At 44.4% G+C, this 25,674-nt stretch overlaps 1 protein-coding gene across 1 annotated transcript in view; it reads right to left on the bottom strand.

Moving 5' to 3' along the window:
* Nucleotides 1-25,674, bottom strand: part of LOC107120023 (ryanodine receptor 2-like) — a gene marked incomplete at both ends in the record, with an annotated part of 282,869 nt that overhangs the window by 240,913 nt on the left and 16,282 nt on the right. The window contains one exon of the mRNA XM_015422666.1: nt 18,538-18,642. Within this exon, the coding sequence (XP_015278152.1) occupies nt 18,538-18,642 (105 nt within the window). The remainder of the gene's footprint in view (nt 1-18,537; nt 18,643-25,674) is intronic.

Genomic DNA, 25,674 nt, shown 5'->3' with positions numbered 1-25,674 from the left:
AGTCTGTGATCAGGCAGGCAAAAAGGTAAAATGAGGAACATATACCAAAAAACATAAAGACCAACAATAAAACTTTCTTCAAATACATTAGAAGCAGGAAACCAGCCAGGGAGGCAGTGGAACCCTTGGATGACCAAGGGGTAAAAGGAGTACTGAAGGATGATAGGGAAATGGCTGAGATGAGTGCATTTTTTGCCTCTGTCTTCACTGTGGAAGATGAGAAATGCTTGCCCACTCCAGAACTGCTGATTTCAGGAAGGGTGTTGAAATACATGAGTCAGATTGAGGTGATGAGCAAGGAGGTCCTACGACAACTTAAAAATTGATAAATCACCAGGCCCAGATGGCATACATCCGAGAATTCTGAAAGAACTCAAATGTTAACTTGTGGATCTCTTGACAAAAATATGTAATCTTTTCATTAAAATCTGTCACCCCTCAGCCGTTGTTTCTCCAAGTTAAAGAGCCCCAAGCACTTTAACCTTTCTTTATAGGGAAAGTGTTCCAACCCTTTTATCATTCTAGTTGCCCTTTTCTGCACTTTTTCCAAACCTATAAAATCCTTTTTAAGGTGTGGTTACCAGAACTGTACACAGTATTCCAAATGAGTTTGCACCATTGATTTATATAGGGGCATTATGATGTGCATATACAGGCTGATGAGATGGGAATGAAGCAACAGAATGTCAAGACGGTGGGATGGCCTTTACCATTTCAGATTCAATGTTCACACTTTGGTATGCTCCCCTATGTAACAAGCTCACCCATAGAACACCAACACAGCAAGTAAAACAGATAGAATACCACAGCAGACAGAAATCTTCTATTTGCAAGTAGTTAATGTCAAGGAACATTCAGAGCCAGGAACTACCACCTGCAGTTCAAAGTGGTGCAGTCCATTCTACCACCTCATTCTCTGACATATTAAACCACACTTAACTTGAGCTGACGATTCCCCAGCCCCACATCTTTGCATTATTTCCCTCAGAGAGCCAGTTTCCCTCAGAGAGCCAGTTTGGTGTAGTGGTTAAGTGCGCTGACTCTAATCTGGGAGAACCAGGTTTGATTCCCCACTCCTCCACTTGCACCTGGCTGGATGACCTTTGGCAAGCCGTAGCTCTGATAAGAGCTGTTCTTGAAAAAGAGCAGTCTCTGTCAGAGTTCTTTCAGCCCCACCTACCTCACAGGGTGTCTGCTGTGGGGAGGGAAAGGGAAAGGAGTTTGTAAGCCGCTCTGAGACACCTTTGGGTGGTGAAGGGTGGGGTATAAATCCAATCTCCTCTTCTTCTTCTTCTTCTTCTTCTTCTTCTTCTTCTTCTTCTTCTTCTTCTTCTTCTTCTTCTTCTTCTTCTTCTCAATAAAATTTATTTCTCTTCCACTCCATCCATATTCTCAGCATTCATTCCAAGCTTTGTCAAAGATCTTCTCTAGTTGTTGCATGGGTCACTGCTCAGCTCAGAGACATCTCCTAAAGCTGGGTGTAGATCCTAGAAAAGTAGTTCCTTTGGTATAGACATGAGAAGTGGCAGAAGAATGGGGTTTCTTCCTTACATTTAGGCTATTTTAGTGTGAATTGGGTTCTGATTGGGAAGCAGCTGACATTCACATCGGAATATGTCTCAAGTTCATCTGACTACATATGGTATACTGATGCAGTACATTAAATCACAGCAGAGAACCATTGTTTTCTTCCTCTGCACACTCTGATGGATCAACAGTGGCAGTGGTGTGCAAAGTCACCTTCCATGTTTTCATATAGAACAATCCCAGCAAGAAATCTACCCGGCTTCCTAAACTAATAATTGGGCACTGAAGAACTGAACCAGGAGGACAGACCCCATCCATTCCCCAAACTTCCATAAGAAGCTCCATGAAAATGACAACAGAACCATATCGCTCATGCAGAAATTGATTTTTCCTACAATAAATATTTCATATATGTATATATCAAGCATAGATATATATCTCACTTGTCTAGTCATTTCTTATGAGCTATTACAGATTTAATCAGGAGGAGCAAACCTATGACTGGCAGCAAATTTATATTGCAACTGAAAGATACAAATCTTATTTTTTATTTATTTGGCTTGGGGATTTATTTTTTTGTTACAATGGCATCATGTGTTCCATTCTTCCATTTATAATCACATTTCAGATCTAACCCTATTAAAAAGTAATTTTGTAAGCAATTTCAGAACATTACTCAATGGGAAAGAAGAGGCAGAGTTGCCAGTGCTGTTATTTGGAGATGCAAGGTGCTTTGAAGCACATCAAGGAGTTCCTGGGAACTTGACAGCAGTTGTTTTTCCAGGGAAGAGAGCCATAAATGCACAAAGAGGTAAGATACAGCAGAAGATGTATTTCTGTAGAAAGATAACAATTTGCCCACCTGCCAGGGCAAGCAAGATGGATAGCTGTTGTAAAACTTGACCTGAGTATGATTGGGTTGATTGGGATGCACCTTCCCATGTGGGGCAAATTTCTAAATCTGGATTGGGAGATTCCTATTGAACCCCAAATCTGGATTGGGAGATTCCTATTGAACCCCAAAAGCATTGGTATTTTCAGATATTCCTGAATCCCAATATCGGTATGGTATTGGGATTCAGGATATATTTGGGACTGCTTAATTTTTTTGGCTCTGTTATACGCTATGTAGACCATAAATGCACAATACCGGGTAAGTTGCTGGAAACCATTATTAAGGAAAGAATTAGTAGGCACATTTATGAAAATAAACTATTGAGGAAAGCATGGGTTCTGTAAGGGAAAATCTTGTCTTACTAACCTGTCAGTGTTCTTAGAGGGGGTGAACAAGCATGTGGACAAGAGGGACCCAATAGATGTTGTTTACCTTGACTTCCAGAAAGCTTTTGACAAAGTTCCTCATCAAAGGCTCCTAAGTAAGCTCAATAGTCATGGGATACAAGGACACGTCCTCTTGTGGATCAAAAACCTGGCTAATTAATAGGAAACAGAGCGTATAAATGGGCAATATTCACAATGGAGGGTGGTGAGCAGTGGGGTACCGCAGGGGTCAGTACTCGGTCTGATGCTTTTTAACTTGTTTATTAATGATTTGGAGTTGGGAGTAAGCAGTGAAGTGGCTAAATTTGTGGACAACACAGAATTGCTCAGGGTGCGGGGGGGTTCGGGTATATTGAACCCAAAAAAATATCGGCATTTCCCAATATTCCTGAATCCCAATATTGGTATAGTATTCGGATTCAGGAAATATTTGGGATTGCTGAATTTTTTTGGCTCCATTATACCCCATGGCGACCATTATAGTCAATAATGGTCCCCATAGGCTATAATGGAGAATCAGTCAGGGGGTAGCTGGGGCTTGGTGGAGGGCTGTTTCTGAGGTACAGGCACCAAATTTGCAGCATAGCTGCTGGTGCCTCTCCGCAAAATAGCCCCAAGTTTCAAAAAGACTGGACCAGGGGTCCAATTCTATGGGCCCCAGAGGAAGGTGCCCCCATCCTCCATCATTCCCAATGGAGGAAAAAAGGTGTTTAAAAGGACGCTGTCCCTTTAAATGCTTTCTCCAAGCCATGGTATGGAGTGAACTCTGAAGGCATTTAAACATTAAATGCCTTGCTGAGAGTACACTCCAAAGGCATTTAAAGGGACTGAGAGCCCTTACAATGCCCTGTAACTGCAGCCATCCAGCATCCCAAACAAATCCCTAATATTTTTGGGATTTTTCAGGGCAGCCATTATCAGGTAGCTGAATCACTAGCCCCCTTAGTGAACAGCTGAGAAAATACCCAGTAAATACCAATAATGTATTTTTTCGGATCGGTTTATAACAAGCACACACCCCTAAAAAGCCATTAGCCTTGCCAAATGCTGGGGAAAAGATTCCTCTACAGGGGGCAGAGGGCGGGCCTGGAGGTGAATTTGTTCCACAGACATCCAGGAGGGGATGTCAGAGGTAACTGTTCTGTGATTCAGGTGAGTAGCCACATTGGTCTGAAGCAACAGAACAAGGTTTGAGTCCAGTGACAACTTTAAGACCAACATTTAATTCTGGGTATTATCTTTCGTGTGCACTTCATCAGATATCAGTATTTGATTAAGTGTGCTTGCACATAAAACCTTATACACAGCATTGAACTTTGTTGGTCTTAAAGGTGCCATTGGACTCAAACTTTGTTCTGTTCTATGATTGTTAAAGTTAGTTTAGTGCTATATTTCTGTTCTTTTCAGTACATCTGTAATCAGTAAGCATGATAACTATTGTCCCTATCTGTGCTCATACCTTAATCTGTAGCAACAAACTCTTTTCCTGTTTAAGAAAGCAGACTGTAATTCAACTACTCCTCAGGCAAGCCTTAAATTACTCATTTATGTGCACACACTTGCACATGGGATACCTGAAGTAATCAGAAAGCTCTGCCCTTCATACTTCCTCAGAGGCAGCCTTTACCAGGGTTCCCCAAATCACTGGTAACATGGAATGTTGGGTTTTAACCTGGGGTGGTGGCACAACAGAGACACTTTACATGTGTACAAGATGCATGTGACAACACACAGACCCCAAACAGGTTTATGTCAGCCACCACTGTAATGTATTGAAACAGCTTACATGAATCGCCACATTCACTCCCCATGTTAAGCTTGAGCAAGAGGAAGGCTCCTTCGAGCCTGCTTGCTATTAGTCGTCCTGCACAGGCGACCAATCAGAATGGGACTAATTCCCCGAGCGGGAAGAACTTTCATTGGTCCTTATCCGAACAACCGCATTGGTTGATATTTGTAAATAGGCGTGGCTACATTAGCCCGGGAAGGTTTAAAAGGAGCCTAGCTCCCAATGTTAAGTTGTTCTGGTTATGAATGCTTTTAAGCGCTTGTTCGTGCCTTCAATAAAGCTGATCACTTTGCTGAAATCATTCTCTGACTCCTTGTTAGCGGCAATCTAACAATTGGCGACAAGGATGGGATGTTAGAGCGGGTAGGCAGCCCTGCTTAACAACCCCATGACGGACGAGGACGAGCACAGCGCCGCGGCCACTCCAGCAGAGGCACCACCAGCACCGGTGAAAGAGCCTACCAGGATGGCCAATAGCCAGAAGTTCGAGGCATTCGAACCCACGATGGAAGATTGGGATGTGTACCTTGCTAGGTTCGAGTTCCACTTGGAGGCAAACGACATCACTGATGAGGCGAAGAAGAGGGCCAGTCTGCTGAGTTCCTGCGGGAAGAGCACCTTTGACATCGCCAGGTCGTTGGTGGCTCCGGCCGACATCAAGACAGTGTCGTTCGCAGAGCTGACCAAGAAGCTGAAGGCTCATTTCTCTCCACAGCCTTCGGAGAGAAATGCCGGCATGCATTTTATAAGAGAAGCCAGGCAGCGAGCGAGTCCATCGCAGAATTCGTGGCGGCCCTACGCAAAGCAGCACAGCCGTGTAATTTTACAGACATTGAAGAAGCCCTCAGGGACCGACTCGTGTGTGGCCTTCGGGACGAGAGGCTGCAACAGAAGTTGTTTGCACGCACTACCCTGACCTGGGCGGTGGCCTATGAGGAAGCTGTCGCAGCTGAGGCAGCAGACAAATCAACGAAGGAGGTTTGGCAGCGACTGGCGTTATCGGAGCAACACGTCCATTTCCAGTGTCGTGACAGCGAGGGCGATGACGTGGATGATGACATCAACGCGGTAAAGGACAAGCGGACCCCAATGAAACCAGCATTGCACGAGTTGTGCTCCGGATGTGGCGGGAAACATCAGCGTGACTCCTGTTGGGCCCGGGACATCAAGTGCCGAGCGTGTGGGCAGCGTGGACACCTGGCCAGAGTCTGCAGGTCAGCGCAGAAAAGTTCATCAACCAGCACCAGAAGCAAGCAGTGATTCCCTGCACCCGAGGCCAACTGCCAGATGACATCAACCCTGACCAGCGCATCAACCGTTCTTCACACCAGCTGTCCGGGAAAGATTTCGGTCACCCCGCTCCTTGATGGCAAGCCCTGCACAATGGACGTCGATTCGAGATCGTCTGTCACCGTGATCTCTTCGGCTTCATGGCAGCGGCTGTTCCCTACCTGGAGTCGGCGGCGACTCAAACCTGCGGACATGAGAGTGTCCGATTTTCAAGGAAAGCGAATTCCTTTGGCGGGGAGGGATACCGTGAGGGTTGAATTTAAAGGGAAATGTGCAAATTTATCATTGTTGGTTGCTGAAGGGGACCGGGTAAACCTGCTGGGGTTAGACTGGTTCGAGCCATTGGGCATTGGCATTTATGGTGTTAACAAAATGTCTGAAAATAAATGGGATATGCTGTATGACGAATTGCCTGAGGTGTTTGGGAATGGGTTGGGGAGGTACAACGGCCCTCCAATCTCATTTGGATTAGATCCGGCAGTAACCCCAATACGGTTGAAATATCGAAAGGTGCCCATACCAGTAAGACCTAGGGTCGAAATGGAGCTAGACAACCTCATTGAGCAAGGGGTGTTGGAACCTGTGCCTTACAGTAAGTGGGAGAACCCAATAGTAACTCCGGTCAAACCGGACGGGTCTGTGTGGATATGCGCAGATTATAAATGTACCTTTACAACAACATTCATACCTGGTTCCAATAATAAGCCACATCCTGGCCTCCCTGGGGGGGAGGAAAGATATTCGCTAAGCTTGACTTGGCCCAAGCTTACCAGCAGCTGCCTGTCTCACCAGAGGCTGCTGAAGCCCAAACAATTGTAACCCACAGAGGTGCATTTAAGGTGAACCGACTCCAATTCAGTGTCAACGTGGCACCAAGTATTTTCCAAGGACTGATGGAACGCCTATTGAGGGGGGTACCTGGTACGGTGCCTTATTTTGACAATGTGTTGATTGCAGGAGGGTCTGAACAGGAATTGCTAGACCGGGTAAAGGAAGTACTGAAACGCTTCCAGGGGGCTGGTCTAAAGGTAAAGCGATCTAAATGCACACTGGGGGTTAACAGTGTAGAATTCTTGGGTTTTCGCATTGATGAAAATGGAGTGCACCCCACAGGGGAAAAGGTAACCACTATTCAAAATGCCCCTAGGCCGGTTGGTAAAAAAGAGCTCCAATCCTTTTTAGGATTGCTCAATTTTTACCACGCATTTTTACCCCACAAGGCATCCGTAGCAGCACCGTTGCACGCACTCTTACATAAGGAGGCTAAATGGAAGTGGGGACAAGCCGAACAAAGGGCTTTTAAGGGAGTTAAAGAGCTGTTGGTGTCCAACGATGTATTAACTCATTACGACGAACAAAAACTCCTAGTATTAGCTGCGGACGCTTCGCCTTTTTGGGGTAGGCGCAGTTTTAAGCCATCTGATGCCTGATGGTAGCGAAGCGCCTATAGCCTTTTACTCAAGGTCCCTATCTGCAGCAAAAAGGAACTATGCTCAGATAGACAAAGAGGGTCTGGCATTAGTAGCGGCTGTCAAAAAGTTCCATGATTTTATTTTTGACAGAAGATTTGTGCTGGTCACTGACCACAAGGCACTACTGGAAATTTTTGCGCCCGATAAGCAAATGCCACACATTTTGTCCCCACGAATGCTTAGATGGACTATATTCTTGCAAGCTTATGATTTTGATCTTGAGCACCGGCCTGGTAAGACAATTGGGCACGCAGATGCGCTCAGCCTCTGTCCTCTGCCAGACCAGGGAACAGACCCTGCACCTGCATGTGAAGTATTGGCGATTGATGAACTACCCCTTACACCGGCCTCCTCTAAGGACATTGCAGCAATGACAACTAAGGACAGCATATTGTCCCGTGTTCTAAACTGGGTGTGGAGGGGGTGGCCGGTAGGGGGCCTGGAGCCAGAATTCAAGCCCTATCGAGCGCGCCAAAAAGAGCTCTCCATTTCAAAAGGTTGTGTCTTATGGGGAAACCGGGTGGTGGTTCCCGATAAGCTCCGAGAACGAGTGTTGGAATCTTTGCATGAGGGACACCTGGGAATGGTACACATGAAGGCATTGGCCAGAGGATATGTCTGGTGGCCAGGGCTAGACGCCGAGATTGAGGAGTGGGTGCGGGTATGCATGCCTTGCCAACAGGCCAGACCCGAGCCTCCACAGGTTTCCCCTCAATGTTGGGAATCTACAGGCAAGCCGTGGTCAAGGTTGCATGTAGATTTTGCTGGCCCCGTCCAGGGACAAATGTTTCTAATTGTTGTGGATGCCTGGTCTAAGTGGCTAGAAGTGGTGCAAATGCACTCGACCACTTCTACTGCAGTAATTTATGCGTTAGCCCGGCTTTTCGCAACCCACGGATTGCCGGACGTCGTCGTCAGTTATAACGGGCCTCAGTTTACTTCACAGGAGTTTACCCAATTCCTAGCTAATAATGGCATTCGCCAGGTTACCTCTGCCCCGTACCATCCAGCGTCAAATGGGCAAGCAGAGAGAATGGTCCGTATGACCAAAGAGGCCCTTAGTAAAATGTGTGAGGGGGATTGGAGTGTAAGACTGGGCTCTTTTCTCTTGCGGCAGCACACCACCCCCTGTAGTGCAACGGGTCGTAGTAGTCCAGCTGAATTACTCATGGGAAGGCGCCTGACAACTCGCTTAAACCGGTTGCACCTGGACCTAAATGAGCAGCAGTCAGAGCGAAAGGATCCACACACGAAGGTGCGCATGTTTGAGGCCGGGGACAAAGTTTTTGCCAGAACTATGCTAGTGGGCACTCATGGATCCCCGGGGTGGTGCGCGAAAACGTAGGCACCAGAATGTATGTGGTAGAGCTGGCTGATGGGAGGAAATGGCGGCATCACATAGACCAGCTGAGACGGAGATGGGCAAAGGACAGCGCTGACTCTCCTACAGCTGAGTCCCCTGACATAGATCTAAGACCTCCAGAGACGGAGGTGAGTACAGAATTGCCCGGTACTGCTCCCGAAGCAGGGCAGACCCCTGGTTTCGGGGCTGCAACTCCAGACGTGTATGCGCCTGACACAGTCAGTACAGAGCCCTTAGTTGACCCACAGTTAAGTCTGCCCGCTGAACCTGCACCACTCCGCAGGTCTGAGTGTGCGCCGAGCACCCACTTACCTGAACAAATATGAATGTAACCAAATGTATGGTAATGGCTGATGTAAACATTGTGGTAACTTGGAATGTATTACAACTAAAAATGTATGTTGTCTTAACTTAGGGGGGAGGAATTGTAATGTATTGAAACAGCTTACATGAATCGCCACATTTACTCCCCATGTTAAGCTTGAGCAAGAGGAAGGCTCCTCCGAGCCTGCTTGCTATTGGTCATCCTGCACAGACGACCAATCAGAATGGGACTAATTCCCCGAGCGGGAAGAACTTTCATTGGTCCTTATCTGAACAACCGCATTGGTTGATATTTGTAAATAGGCGTGGCTATATTAGCCCGGGAAGGTTTAAAAGGAGCCTAGCTCCCAATGTTAAGTTGTTCTGGTTATTAATGCTTTTAAGCGCTTGTTCGTGCCTTCAATAAAGCTGATCACTTTGCTGAAATCACTCTCTGACTCCTTGTTAGCGGCGATCTAACAACCACCATAGGCATAGCACAATGCAAAGGATGGACTAGGCACAGAGGGGGGCCCAATCCTACAGACAGCAAGAAGAAGCCATTGCTGCTACTGCCCACTCCCTCCCTCTGGGCAGCTGCTATAGGCATCCTTGGGGAGCCTGTCCCCATCCAACAGGTGGCAAAGTTAGAGCATTCAGGTCTCTTACTATGGCAGACTACATCTCCCTAATGGGACAAATCTCTAAGCAGCAACAACTAAAGTTGCCAGCTCTGGGTTAGGAAACACCTGGAAATTTTGGGGGTGGAGCCTGGGGAGGGCAGAATTTCAGGATGGGAGGGACCTCAGCAGGGTACAATACCACAGAGTCCAACCTCCGAAGCAGGCTTTTTCTCCACGGAAACTGATCTCTGTTGTCTAGAAATCTGTTATAATACCGGGAGATCACCAGGCCCCACTTGGAGGTTGGCAGCCCTATCAACAATGAAGCAATCTACAACTATTAAAGCACAACATCAGGCTCTGTCAACTGTCCAATAACTCTGGTCCTTGATGCTGACCCTGATGGTGGATTGTTGGGGGGGGGGGTTGGTCTGATTTCTAAATGATAAACTTATATTGCACTTTAGTTATGCACAGGATTACATGTTTATACCTCTGCAATGAAGCATAGATTAGTATGATATCATAAATTTTATGTTTACAAAGCATAAAGAACAGATGTATATTGATACAAAGACTGGTTGGTTTTAAAAGAAGTAGCTGTGTCAAACATATGATTGTTTTGATGTGCAACTTGTAGTCTGGTTAAGAGGCCATTGTTAGGATACAATAAAGAAAAACAGAATGGCTTGCAATTGGCAAAGGATGCATTTTATCTCCCTGTCTCTTCAATCGGTATGCAGAACATATCATAAGGAAAACTGGATTAGATTTAGATGAAGGTGGAATGAAGGAACATTAACAATATGAGATATGCAGATAACACCCCATGACTGGCTGAAAATAGTGAAGGCCTGAAACAACTACTGACGGAGGTTAAAGGAGAACATGCCAAAGAGGTTTACAGCTGAACATCAAGAAGAAAAAAGTAACGACTAATGGGGAATTACACAACTTCAGGCTGACAATGAATAAATGGAAATTGTTCAATATTTTCTATTCATTGGCTCTATCATCAAAAGGGAGACTGCAAACAAGAAATCAGAAAAAAACTGAGATTAGGAAGGACAGCTATGAAGGAGCTAGAAAAGAATCTTAAGCTTAAGTACATGTCGCTGCATCCAAGATCAAGATAACTCATGCCATAGTATTCTCGATTAGCATGTATGGGTGTGAAAGCTGGACAATGAAGAAAGCTGACAGGAAGAACATTGATTCATTTAAAATGTGCTATTGGAGGAGAGTTTTATAGATACCACGGATCAACACACACACACCCAAAAAAGTGGGTTCTAGATCAAATCAAGCCTGAACTCTCCCTAGAAGCTAAAATGACTAAACTGAGGCTATCATACTTTGGTCACATTATGAGAAGACAAGAGTTACTGGAAAAGACTATAATGCTAGGAAAAGTTGAAGGTGAGAAAAGGAAGACCAAACATGAGATAGATTGAAAGCCACAGCCTCAGTTTGCAAGATCCGAGGAAGGCTGTTAACAATAGGATGTTTTGGAGATCATTAATTCATATGGTTACCATAAGTTGGAAGCGACTTAATGGCACTTAACACACACATAGGTACAAAGATAACTTAAAAAGCAGCATGTTGACCTTGATTCTGAAACAATCCACAGAGAAACAAGTAATTCAAAGCAAACTGGAAAGGATACTAAAATATTTTACTGTAATTGAATCTGACAAGCTTTATGGCAGACCCATCGTACAGAACTTTTCTGATTCAATTTTGGTTAGAAGACATTGAACAGAAACTATTTAGATTCCTAGATACTGTTTAAAAGAAATGAGAGATTAGACAGTTGCTGCCATGGAGTAGTTCATATAATGCATAAGGCAGCAGAACAGGGAAAAGGGGATAAAATGCATATACGGACCCGTAGCTACAGTGGGGAATCTCGGGGCCTTGCCCCCTTAATTTGCAGCCATGCCCCACAAGAGGCATGGGTGGGGATTGGTATGGGGAAGAAAACAGGTGGCTAATTACAATAAACTAAACTGAAACTGGTTTCTTGGAGGGTAGGGAGGATTCATAGGGTTTTAATTCTTAATTTCGCAATAGACCAGTGAATCAACCTTGGGAACAGGGGTGCCGAGCTGGGTGGATATGGGGGGGCATGAAACAGAAATTTAGATTTCCTTGGAATGCCACGCCAACATACAGTCTTACATGCTTCAGCATACTTGCATGTTATTTATGTATAACCTAGCTACTTCCAATGTATTGATCACATGCAGCATCGACACTGGTACATATATACATAGATATAACGTATTTTATTTTTATTTTATTTGTTTCCATTTTTATCCCACCTTGCCACAGAACTGGCTCAAGGCGGCTATTATTTTTACAAAGCCCTTCACTCCCTCATAATGGTTGCCCCACAGGAAAAAAAATATGCCCCACAAAACAAAAAATCCTGGCTACAGGCCTGTGCATATATACTTCTGGAGCAACTGAAATCCACATCTTTGACAACAGTAAGCTCCAGACCATAGTAATAAACACCAAACACAGAGATATTCCATGGCTTTGTGATATTCCAAGGCCTTCCAAGAACTGACAATTTGCCTTCTTACTGGTATCTCCAAATTTGTCATGTGCGATAAACTACTTCACTGAGTATAACAGTAGGGGCAGGCCTGACTGTACGGCCCTAGAATTCAGCAACCAGGGGAACTGTAGGCAGAACAACTAAAACAGGGCAACTATGATGCCAATCCAGCTCCATTTTGTAACAAAATCTTTCTGGAGAAAGCATGGTATCCCTTTTCCCAAGACTACAGAATCTGTCGCAGCCCTTTCAAAGCCTTTTTTTCCAAAGTACATAAAACACATTCCCAAATTAGAAGCCCCATTTTAGTCAGCAAACCTTAGTGGTCACTAGATTAAACTAAGCCCATTAAGTTTTCAGTATCCCGGAGCCCAGATACAATCTAGTGTGAAAGTTGCTCTGTACCTCCAAACACACTTGAGGCTCCCAATCCCCAACGGCTGTTCTACTCGGTCACATGGCAGACTACTTCTACAATTGAATTTCAAAAGCATTTTTCTCTGGCATAGAGATCAGCTATCAAGAGACAGAAGTCTAAAAAACCACTGGTCTTTCAGAAAATCCATATGCAAGCCTTTTTAGATCCTGACATGTTAGAAAATTAACAAATTCAAAAGGAAGTATTTGGGGGATATTTTGGAAGCAATGTCATCCAGTATTAAGGGATCTTTATTTTGTACTACAATGTTACTTAGACACTAGCTGAGTTGTTTAAAGGAGATTTCATGGACTCTTATCTTTACAAATCCAAATGATTAAGAGACCATCCTAAGGATTCTTATAATTAGAATTTTAGACAGAGTTCTCTGCATGACCCAGATAATAAAATAAACAGACATATGCTGTAAATTTGGGTAATGGGTAAAAAAAGGTAAATAATCTATAGGCAGAAATAAAATATGATATCCAGATTTAGGTTAGGAACCAAAGTTTCAAATCAACAGGAACATCCAAATACGATTTTTTTTACAATGAATTATTCCATATACATAGAATCTACAACAGTTCCACCATTATAAAATATAATAGGAAATATATTCTATATCTTTGTGTGTGGCACCGCATTCTAAATTAAAATTAAATTTGCTATAACATTAGATAAGGGAAGGCTTTTCACTATAATTAATTAATTTAGGCCTGTAGTATAGAAGTGAGAGCCACCACTTCTGCAAACCACATTAGAAAAGGGAAGCCTTTTCACTATAATTTATTAATTTAGGTCTGTAGTATAGAAGTGAGAGCCACCACTTCATCCTCATCTACTCAGATCTTGGTCAAGCATGCCAGATAGAAAATGCCTTTCCTAATAAGTTCTTCAAGGGAGGCAGTCTTATTCATAATTGCACAACATCAAGCTTGAAGAGGAGGGCAAAGAAGTCTGGGTCTGCACACCATCATTCCTTGGAATGGGAAGGAGCTTAGCAGGGCACCAAGCATGTCCATATCTCAGTCTCATTCCAGACCTAACTCCCTGCCCACTACCATACCTCCCCCCTCCCCATTTTATAGGGATTCCCTGGCCACATCTTGCAGTTTATTTTGGTTTCCCTCTCCACCTGTGGGAGGATCTAACCAGCTGGGCAGCAGATTTACACTGCATTAGAAAAACACAATCAACCAAATCCACAATAGTCTAAGCCCAGCAATGGACCTCCACCCTGTCCACCCTTGTAGTCTATACCCCCCTCAATCACCAGCTAGCCATGGTCAATAGGAGCTGTTGCCTCTGCTCAGACAGAACTGCAGCTTCTGGAGTCTGCCTCGAGCTTTTCCTGTTGTCCTGGCAAGGCAATCCCAGGCACACCTGTTGTGGCCTCAGTTATTATTCAGGTAATTAGCTCTAATCACCAGTCAGCCATGGTCTGAAGGAGCTATTGCCTCTGATGAGACAGAGCTATTTAGGTGGAAAGGTAGTATGGAAATGCTTTCAATAAATTAAAAAATGACTAATGTTGCTGTGATAAGTACCACTTTCTAGCTTGAGGGACAGGAGAAAGTGGCAGATCACCCTCAAGCTCCTCTTCAGATGTTAGCAGGCTGTCCACAGCAATTGGATAGGGGAATGGGATATGAGGAGGGGACAGGTTGTCCTTACAATGGTTCTAGTAATACCCAGTTGGATGGATGTGGAGGGCAGAGCTGCTGGCAAACAAGAGTCTTAAGACGTATGTTTTGACTTGGTCTTAGATGAGCTCCTCAAAACTAATGCTGCCTTCTGTGAGGAACAAGCACCTCCAACTATTGAGCTGAGGGCACTAGAACGATGGAGGGTATACAGGTCCTTTTCTTAAGCTGCAAGTGGCACTTGAATGAGGGAGTTTCTGGCAATGATAAAGCCTTCCCCCAAAGAGCTGCCTTTAACCAGGAGGCCCTCTCTTTATGCACCTTATGAGTTTCTCCCAAAGAACAGAGACACAAGCTATAGATGGCAGTCTGGACTATCTTAGTGCCACATTTGGTGCACTTTTTAAACATAGCCATGCTGAGAGGAAGAGAAATCTCAAATTCAGTTTCCAGATCAAGAGAACAAAACTTGATGAACAGCTTGATGAACAGCTGAAGAACTAAGAATGGCTGAAGAAAGCAAAATACACAGAATGATTCCTTCCAGGCCCATACCTACTGTGGGGCATTTCGGGGCTCTGCCCCTTCAAATGTGAGGCATGCCCCACAACAGCTGTTGCCCCTCTCACCCCTCCCCTCCTGTGACATTAAAAGGGCCTTCCAGCTGATCAGTGGAGCACATGACCCACTGATCAGCTGGAGGGCCCTTTTAAATCTTGCAGCCGCCCCTCTCCCTCATCTCTTCTAAGATTGGAGGAGGTGAGGGAAAGGGTCGGCTGTCGGTTGTAGACCTTCCCTGAACTCCAAGCGGTGAATTCGCTGCTTGGAGTTCAGGAAAGGTGTGTGGCCACTCTTCTCCATTGCCCCTCCCCCATCCCCCTCCCCTGCTGCCCCACAAAATTTCCCCATGCCCCACCAACCCAAAATTTCTGGCTACAGGGCTGATCCGTTCTATATGGCAGTGAAGGAAAGACTGAGGGAAGGAGTCCCTCCCCATGTTACATGCTGGTTTTGACCGGAAGAGGCTGGCTCGCTCCAAGGGGCAGGAGAGCACTCCTCATGCTATAGAAAGTGCTGGAGAAGTTTAAAACTCTGATCTCTGCAGCTGTCCTGATGATGCACTGTCCCAATTTGGGACTGCACAAAAGCCACAAACATTAACTAAATGCTCTCTCCCTGTTTTTCTATAGAATTTGACAGAGGGATATAAAGTGCAGAGTTGTATTATGGTTCTCTTTTCACTGCACACCGCACAACTCTGTCTAGGAATCTCTTTTGCAAGTGAAGTTGCCTCATTACTGGTCATTTGTCACACAATGGAAATAAGTAAGTAATCTTACAAGATTTCATATTTTCAAGTATTGAGAGTCAGGAGACGATGAACCATAACAAGGCTTTTATTCATAACATTGTTCAGCTCTGATCAACTCTGTGACAGCAGCACTCAAATTTATACGATTGTTAGCAGAGAACTATATACAATGTAACTATATACATTAGGTGTGATTGGACCTAAGCAGAGCCCTGTGATTGGTTAGCCTAGGTGGCTTCAGGACCAATAGACGGTCTTTATTAAACAGCCAATAGCATTTGCGAACCACGATACTGGAGGCAATTCAAACAGGCTAGAATCAAACCCCAAACACAACACATATGTTTATTTATTTTATTAAAACAACTATTAAGATATTTAGGGGATTTGTGGAGTTTTTGCAAACTTGGGGTTTCCCCTGGATTTGCCGAAATAACTACATTTTAATTACTTTTTAAACTATGTGTTTCAAGTATTTTAGTTCTAATATTTTTATTTATTGTTGTCACCCATCTTGGGTCTTGATTGTGTCACGAGAAAGGTGGGATATACAAATGTGATTGATAGATACACAGATACTTTGAAAGAAACCCATTTGTTTTCCTAGAAACAGGGATCTCTGTAGGGAATCCTTACATGATTTTATAGATGTTATATGGTTGCCAGCCCCCAGGTCCTAGCAGGGGTTCCCCCACTTCTGGGGGCTCCAATCTGCCACCAGCCACATGGCCGGTGGAGGAAGCCTACCCCCAAGCCCTCCCCCAAGCCACAGCCACCTGTAGTCAGTCCTCTCCCTCCCCTCTTGCAGAGATTTAAAAAGCTTCAGCTGATCGGTGGGGAGCACATGGCCTGCCAATCACCTGGAGGATCCTTTAAATTTTTCAGCAGGGAGGGAGAGGGGCTGTCGCCAGCTGCAACTCTGCTTGCAAAAAGACTCTTTAAAGAAATTTTTTGCAAGCGGGATGGGGATTGTGGGGTGCACAGGTCTGATTTCCTAGCAGTGATTTACCATTTGGGATTCAGGCCCAGTGGGCCACATGCTCCCCGCTGATCAGCTTAAGCTCTTTAAATCTCTGCAGGAGGGGAGGGAGAGAGGTGGACCTGGGTGGATGCAGCTTGGGGGCGAGGCTTGGGGTGTCACCACCCCCCCCCAGAATGCCCCCCAGATCCCCTCACTGGAGCAATGAAGGGACCTGGCAACTCTACTATGTTAAGAAAGGCAGGTACATGCCAAGCTATGAAAGCCTTTAGAAACAGGCCTGGAAACTAACATACACCCAGTGTGATTTGTACAGTCACTTAACATGATCCAATCTTCCCACTCCTGCAAGAAAGTACATAGCAGCATTCTGAACAAACTAAAGCTTCCCCCAAAATTATAATGTGTATGGCACAGAATCACAGAGTTGGAATAGTAGTTTATATTCCAAGCTGTAATACACAAATGATTTTTCACACACAGAGAATCCAGAATGGGGAATTTTATTCAAAAGCAAGTGCAGTTTCAGTGTTTATCCTATTAATTCCACATGCAAGATAAATGGAAAGCCTTATCTTGCTTTAATAATGCAAAATAAGTTAACCTTTGCTTTTAAAAATCTGTTAAATCTGCACAGGCCAATTTCACCTCTTCAAATGATAAGCCATTCCTAGTTAAGGCATTTTTTCCTTTCTACCACTTTGATTTTCATCTAGCATCTCCTAATTGGTTTCCACTTAGGACCAGTTTCAACTAAAGTGCTAAATAGTGGGATGGATCCTGCAGTCCTCTTCTTGTAGTGCTTTCCAAGTTAATTTCTATGAGATGGTAGTTGAACAGCAAACGGTGTCACCAAGAAGCAATCTTGCATCTGCTGTTCTCTCACCTCATTTCAGAAGGTGAGTGTAACAGATAGGGTCTCTGAAAAGGATCTTACTGAGTAGGCTCATGTGGAAGCAGGTTAGGGTTGCCAGGTCCCCCCTGGCCACAGGTGGGGGATCGCAGAGGAGAGTTGCCAGATCCAGGATGGGAAACTCCTGGAGATTAGGGGTGGAGTTTAGGAGAATAGGGACCTCAATAGGGTACAACGCATTTAAAGAGAATTTGTATAAGATGTTTTATAGATGGTATTTAACACCAGATAGATTAACTGAAATGTATAAAAACATACCAAATAGTTGCTAGAAGTGTAAAAAGCATGTAGGTACATTTTACCATATGTGGTGGATATGTGAAATTTTACATAAATTCTGGATTATGATGCATACATTTATACAGACAATTCGACAGATCTCAATACCTTTTCGACCAGAATTGTTTTTACTGAATTGTATACCAGATAATTTTGACAAAAATCAAAACACTTTATAATCCATGCAGTAACAGCAGCTAGAATCTTATTTTGCAACCCTTTGGAAACTTCCAACTATACCTTCAGAACAAGACTTAATAGTGAAGATTAAGTATCCATTTTCTCCAGGGGAACTGATCTCCATAGTCTAGAGATGAGCTGTAATTCTGGGGGATCCCCAGGTTCCACCTGGAGGCTGGTGGTCCTTCATATAAATATCCTTTAAATTATGCAGTACGCTGTAGGTTTAACAGCACCTGGCACTACCTAAAGTTATAGCTTTATCCAAACATTCCAAGGTCAGCAGGGAAATAATATTTTGGAGATTATATGTTATTTGCTAGTTCATAAGCACACTGACATAGATATAAAGAAATGTTTTGGAAAAAATATACTTATGCATTTGTTTTATCATGCAAGATCCCCATGGCTTTCAGTTTAAAATGTATAAGAACTAAAAAACTCCAATAAAACAAATCAGAATCTGAATATTAAGAGCTGAGATTTTATTAAGAACATTAAATTTGACAGTACTTACAACAAAAAATTTTAAAGTGTTGGCAGCACTATGTTAAATTTCAAACAAATTAAAAGGTAAAGATGGTACTACTCACCCCTTCTGCTTTCTCCTCTGTGTTAGCCAGCATTTCCTGGAGAGCCCGCACTGACAAAGACTGTTCCAGTACAAAAGTGCAGATGGAGAGATCTGGTGGAACATTCTAATTGAAGAAAAGAGGAGAAGAAAACATTGATGAAACATTTCTCATCATCATGCACATGGCTCCTTACTAATCTCTGATAAAATCCCAAAGAGCTAACCAAACAGAATAAAAATATTTTTAAATGAAATCTATTCACAGCATTTAATTTTGCAAATTTATTTAATTGAATGAATCTATACTGGGTTAAATTCTAAATGGTTACAATATTAGTACAGCAGAAGGACTTTATAGATTGATAGCCAAGTGCACAGAGCAAGGTTTAAAAGCAATTAAGAACAGCATCTTGAAATTTTTCAGAATTACAAAAATACTTGTTTTTTTTATAGATTTCATCAGCAGGAGAAGTTGTTTTTTACAGATGACTATTCACTTCTACTATTATTTAAATTCATTTAGACTCAGTATGGGGTACACAGAATACAAAAGCAAAGTCACTGCTTGAACGTTCTTCATGTTACATAAAATGGGCAACACAGAAAAATGGGGAGAGGTCAGAGTTGAACAGAATATTCTAGTAAAGTAAAATTGAATGATATGGCAGTGGAGTTAGTGACAAAATAAATCTATTGGGTCCATAAAGGCTTTATTAAAAAACAAGTACTAGAAAGACACCTTTAAGACAAGAGGTAAGAGGACTGATGAATACAGACAGAGTGGCTGATATTTGTAGAGCAAGCAAAATCATACTATCTATCAATTAATAGGTGAACTTTGGAACATTTTGTGCATGCATACTGGATAAGGCTTTGGCTGTCGAGGAGGTGTGAAAGCACACACATAGCCCTCACTACCACCAGGAAGAGGTGGGCAGGTTGCACTTCAGTGAGTAGAAGGGGAAAGCAGGCAAGCTGTGCTGGCATACATGCTAACAGCAGGAAGGAGGTGGAGCCAGTGCTCGCTCACATAAAACCACACTGCTTCAATGATTGGCAGCTGTCCTGGGTCAGGAGCAGCAGCCATACCTGCCATATCCAGGAAGAGGTTACTGCTACACACCCACCTGTTTACTTGTGAGCTGTACAACTGATAAAAGTGGTGGGGGAAGTAGCTGCTGCCAGATATTGCTCTGCAGTGAAGTGCAAGTGCAAAAGCACCACCCTGCTCCCTTCTGGAATTTGTCCAGCATATGTAAGGTGCAAGAGAGGCCTCACCAGAAGACATTTTGCTATTGGCCTACCACCTCTTGGAAAAGGCCCTTGTACCTCAAACATTCCGAAATTTCATATTCACCAGCTTGGGGCTGGGGCATGGAAGTTTAATGTGGATGCTTACTACTTTTTAGAAAGTAAATGTTCACATTGTATCACATCTATAACTACTTTGTACGCTTGGGGACATTAGTTATTTATTACCACGTGAGTTATGAAAGAAAATGTTGGCAGAGTTCTGGAAATAATCCAATCCATGCCTTAGTTTGCTTTTAAAGGATTTACTGCAACAGGATTTTGAAGAAAAACAATAACTGACTGCAGGCCATTAATGTAACAAAGAGGCCTACAATCACTAACACATAGTTATTACAAGCGCTAACACATAACAGAGAGAGAAAAACAAGGCCAAACTACAAGAGAAAATAGTCAGTAAACCCTAAACACTACAGAAGCTCCACAGCTCCTCCTAGGGTTGTTGTTGTTCAGTCGCACAATCGCGTGGGGGGTGGCATATGCTAATGAGTTATGCTAATGAGTCCCCCTAGCTCTTTTTCTACGAAATGACCCCTGGTTAGTACAAGCACTAACATATAACAGAGAGAGAAAAACAAAAGGTAGGCTGAACTACAAGAGAAAATAGTCAATAAACCCTAAACACTACGGAAGCTCTACAGCTCCCCCTAGGGTACAAGTGGACTAAGCTCCTCTTTCAACAATATTTACAATTTTAGACTCTTAGCAGGCTGTCGCTTCTCCAACAGAAAATAGATGACTCTGATAACTGTGATGACTTGAGTCCTTGTGAGAAATCCAGACTATAAATGATGTAAATAAATAAAGTGATTGACAAATATATTCTGTATTACAGTTGTATAACTAATAATTTTGTCATTGTCAAAAAGTCCAAAATGTCAGAAATTCTCAAAGTTCTTGCTCTAGCAAAGTGAGACAAAATTACCAAGAGGGAAAGAGGGGGAAAGGTTCTCTTTCAGATTAACCAGAGAAACAAACAAAATATCAGGTAGATTCTGCCACCAGGTTCCCTTTTAGGCAGTTCCCAACAGACCAGGAGAGAGGGAACCAACCGCTCCTGTCTGGTTCTGGAACTTACACAACAAAACAGAGCTGCAGGGTAGACTGCAGTAAATAAAACAACAGCTTTCTGGTAGAGATGGTCAAGATGTTCAGGCAAACAAGATTTCGGCTTTGAGACTTGGTAACACAAACAACTGACAAAATATCAAAGTAAAATATATTTCAAGAACCCTAGACAAGACAGTGTAGGTTGAAAAAAATAATAAAATCTTAGCTTATCCAGATTAACTAAACTTGAGGCAATAATACAGCATTACCTTTCCAAAAACAGAGTTGCAGTTGGTCAGCAAACAGAGTAGTCATCTCTTAGCCCATCCAGGCATAAGCAAACAGGAACATCATGGCTGGGGTTCTGCACTACTGGACCACGCTAGGCTGCACAGTACAGACCAGAGAGGGGTGCCACTGGTACTATTGACAAACAGACATGTCTCTAGCGCCAGACAACCTGAACCATAAATGAACTAGGACGTATTCTTATAGGAAACTGGCCCCTCATCGGGCTAGGTCTTTACCCAATGGTGGGTCAGGAAAATGATGTCAGCTTTTGAGGTTGCCATGCAAATAACATCCCATAATGAGCTTTCTTACCCATGATGCTCAGTACATCCTATAATAATCTTATCCCATAATATTCAGGCCCGTGGAGGAGAATGGAAAGTTACTTTGTAGTACAACCTCCGGCCCTCCCACATACAGGTGTTACAGGGTTAATTAGTTGGAATGTGCCTAATGGTCAGCACCACGGTCTCCTTATCACCACAGCTGTAAGCAATTCTGCAAGGTCACTAAGAGCTTTTCAGAGTTATCTCTGTTTCCGAAGAGAAGTTTGTCACTGTGCAAGGTTTTATTACAAGCCCTCATACCAAACCTGAACCATAGGTTAGGCAAACACTTACAATTAAGAAATCATTTTCTTTACAGTCATATTTACATTTATTAGGAAATCTGTAGATGAAATCTTGCCATTGAGCTCATTACATGGCCTTAGACAATCTTCTATTCTCTCAGCCTAATATTTTTCATCTTCAGTATGAGGCTAATTAACCATTTTTATCCAAATTTGCTTCCATATTTTCCGCTAGATTTTGTCATTCCAAATAACTTAGGCTGCTTTCACAAAGGGGTGAGGACAGTATTCACGTGCCCCATCTCCACACCGTTTGTAGCTCCTCTTCCTACCCATTATACCAGCACAGAAGTACTGACCTGACAACAATCTTACCAGTCCAGTCCCCAAAGCCAGCAACACCCTTTAGCCCAGCTAAGCCTTGGCTGAGATTTTTTTAAAGCCTGGTTAAAGGGCGGAGGTGGGGGGAACAGAAAAAAAGGTTGCTTACCTGTAACTGATTATCTTCGAGTGGTCATCTGTGCATTCACAACTCTGGGATATAGTGCACCTGCACTGACCTCGATCAATTCCTCTTGAAAGCGGAAGGGATTTTTGCACCCGCTCCCCAGTCACACTCCAGCCCCACTGCACATGACCAAGGGAGGGGCATGACAATCCCGCCAGTTCCTTCTGACCACTGCCATCAGTCTCAGAGTAATAAAAAAGGAGAGGACTGAAAGCAGAGGGGAAGGAGGGAAGGTGGTATGAATGCACAGATGACCACTCGAAGATCATCAGTTACAGGTAAGCAACCTGTTTATCTTCTTCGTGGTCTCTGTTCATCACACCTCTGGGAGATTAGCAAGCAAAAAACAGGCCTACCTGGAGGAGGAAGCTGAAGGTCCTAGATCTGTGCAGCCTGCAACACTGCCCATCCCACCACAGAATGCTGATGAAGATGCACATCCAGGGTGTAATGCTTCACGAACGTGTGGGGGTAGCCCAGGTTGCTGCTTGACAGATATCAGTGAGCGATGAACCTCTCAGGAAGGCTGTGGATGTAGCTACTGCCCGGGTGGAATGCGTTCGGAGTGGGCCTGGAAGTGGCTGTTTGGCCAGTAAGTAGCACAGTTTGATGGTTTCCACAATCCACTTGTATAGACATTGCGAAGAAAGCTTCTTCCCTGCAAAGGAGTGCTATAGGAGGCGAACAAGGCTGGTGACTGATGGAATGATCTTGTCCTATTGAGGTAGAAGAATACGGCTCTCTTGACATCTAGAATATGAAGACGGCGTTCCTCATCGCTTGTAGGGGACAGGAAAAACATCGGTTTTCGCAAATGAAACTCAGAAACAACCTTGGGCAGGAAAGAGACATCCAGGGCCAAGGTGACACCATCATGGTGAAAAACCAAATACAGAGAATCGCAATGGAATGCAGACAATTCGCTCACTCGTCTTGCTGAGGTGATGGCTACTAGGAAAGCAGTCTTCCACGAGAGAAGCTGCAGACTAGACGTGGCCATGGGCTCAAACGGCTTGCCCGCTAATCTGGACAGTACTAGAGGTAAGTCCCAGGAGGGAGTCAGCTCACGAGCCGGAGGAAAGAGGTGAGTGAGGCCCTTCAAAAACTGCTTCGTTTGCGGGTGAGAAAAAATGGAATAGCCGTCCACCGCAGGATGAATGGCGGAAATGGCGGCTAAATAGACTTTTAATGAGGAGCAACTAAGACCCAAGTACAGGCAGGTCAACAAGAATCCGAAAACTATCTTCAAGTCCATAGGGGGTGGTGATAAACCCAACAACTTGAGGTAAGACAGGAATTTCTTCCACTTCCCTGTCTGTTATTATTTTGGTAGGTAGTGTGTGGAGCCTGACCACGTGGTTGAGGAAAGCTTTGGCCAAAGTCTGAGCCGTTGGCACACCAGGGAAAGGAATGAAATGAGCCTGCTTGGAGAATAAATCCACGACCACCCAAATTACTGTCATGGCCTTGCTGGGAGGTAAATTGGTGATGAAATCCATGTAAATAACCTCCCATGGTCTATTTGGCGTTGGTAATGGTTTCAGTAATCCGGGGGGCTTCCCCTTTCTGGGTTTACACATAATGCACATTTGACAGGAGTGTACATACACAGATAAATCCTTACGCATGTGGGGCCACCAGAAGGTGCGTTGTAGGAGGTGTAGTGATTTTACAAAACCTGTGTGGCCAGCCGTCTTAGATCCATGCACTAGCCCCATAATCTCCCCCCACAACAGGTTTGGAACTAACAGTTTTGTGTCCCTATACCAACAACCATTCGGGCCCAGCACCAACTCCCCTGCCACCTCCACTTCCCGCTTGTCCAGCTCCAAAAAGACGGTGGCGAATTTGGCCTCCCATCCCCCGGGGGGGGCAGAGAAGAAGAAAGTTTAGCTTGCCTCCATGTGGTCACCGCCCCGCCCTGATGGAAAGGCATAAACACAGACTCTAGGACCTCCTCGCGATGGCTTTCATGCTGCGGGAGGCGGGACGAGGCATCCGCCAGCGAGTTTGCTTCCCCCTGGAAATGGTGGAGAGTGAATCGAAACTTAGAGAAAAAATCAGCCCATCGGAGCTGCTTGGCATTTAAGTTACGGGGGGTGCGAAGCATTTCAAGGTTCTTGTGATCTGTCCATACCTCAAACGGCACCCTCGCCCCTCCAGCCAATGCCGCCATGTCAAGAGAGCCAGCCGGATTGCCCCAGCTTCCCTGTCCCAAACCAACCAATTGCGCTTGGTGTCAGTGAATTTACGGGACACATAGGCTAAGGGATGGAGTTTGCCATCCGCACCTTCTTGCAAAATTGCCCCACCCATAGCCACATCTGAGGCATCCGTTTGCACCACAGACTTTTTACTTTCATCTGGGTGTGCAAGGATGGGCTCGGTGGTGAAAAGGGCTTTCAGTTTGTCGAACGCCTCCTGGCATTCTGGGGTCCACATCAATTTAGGTACCTTCAGGAGACTACCCCTTCATTTTCAACAAGTCAGTGAGGGGTAAGCTCACCTGGGCAAAGTTCGGCAAAAAAATTCTATGGAAATTGGCAAACCCTAAAAAACTTTGGAGTTGCCAGCGAGTTCTGGCGGCCTCCCACCCCAAAATGTCTTTAACTTTCCCCCAGTCCATTTCTATGCCCTGCAGGGAGATGTGGTAGCCCAGGAAATCAATTTCTGTTGTGTGGAACTCGCACTTAGACAGTTTGGCGAACACTTTGTGCTTGTGCAACTTTCTGAGGACCTCTCTTACCAGCTGTACATGGGAGGTCTTGTCGGGGGAGTAAATCAGAATGTCGTCCAAGAAAACAAGCACCCCATTAAACAGGTGTTCATGAAATACTTCATTTATTAAATTCATGAAGACCCCCGGGGGGCCCTGAAGACCAACTGGCATCACCAGGTACTTGAATTGCCCTAGAGGAGTATTGAAAGCAGTCTTATACTCATCCCCTTCTCTTATGTGCACCCGAAAGTAAGCATCGCACAAATCAAGCTTGGAAAAGATTTTCCCTTTAGCCACTTCCATGAGGAGGTCCTTGATCAATGGCATTGGGTACGCATTCGTAGAGGAGACAGCATTCAAACCCCGATAGTCAGTGCACAGACGCAAACCCCCATCCTTCTTTTTCCGGAAGAGGACAGGGGCTGCGTACGGGGAAGAAGCGGGACGGATGAAACCTCGCGCAAGGTTTTTGTCAATAAACTTCCGCAACTCCACTTTCTCCCAGGGGCTCATAGCATAGATTTTTCCCTTGGGCATTTTGTGCCCCGGCAGCAGCTCTATGGCACAGTCAGAATTGTGATGGGGGGCCAGCTCATCATCTTTGGCTTCGCCAAATATTTGAGCCAGATCTCTATATTCCCAAGGGATTTTTTCCAGTTCCTCTGCAGCTAAGCACGCTCGAATCTGGTCACTGCCAGGCGCCACC

This window comes from Gekko japonicus, unplaced genomic scaffold (assembly GCF_001447785.1).
Source record: "Gekko japonicus isolate JY-2015 unplaced genomic scaffold, Gekko_japonicus_V1.1 scaffold2167, whole genome shotgun sequence".
Taxonomy (NCBI): domain Eukaryota; kingdom Metazoa; phylum Chordata; class Lepidosauria; order Squamata; family Gekkonidae; genus Gekko; species Gekko japonicus.
This window is presented reverse-complemented; position numbering and strand designations above follow the sequence as displayed.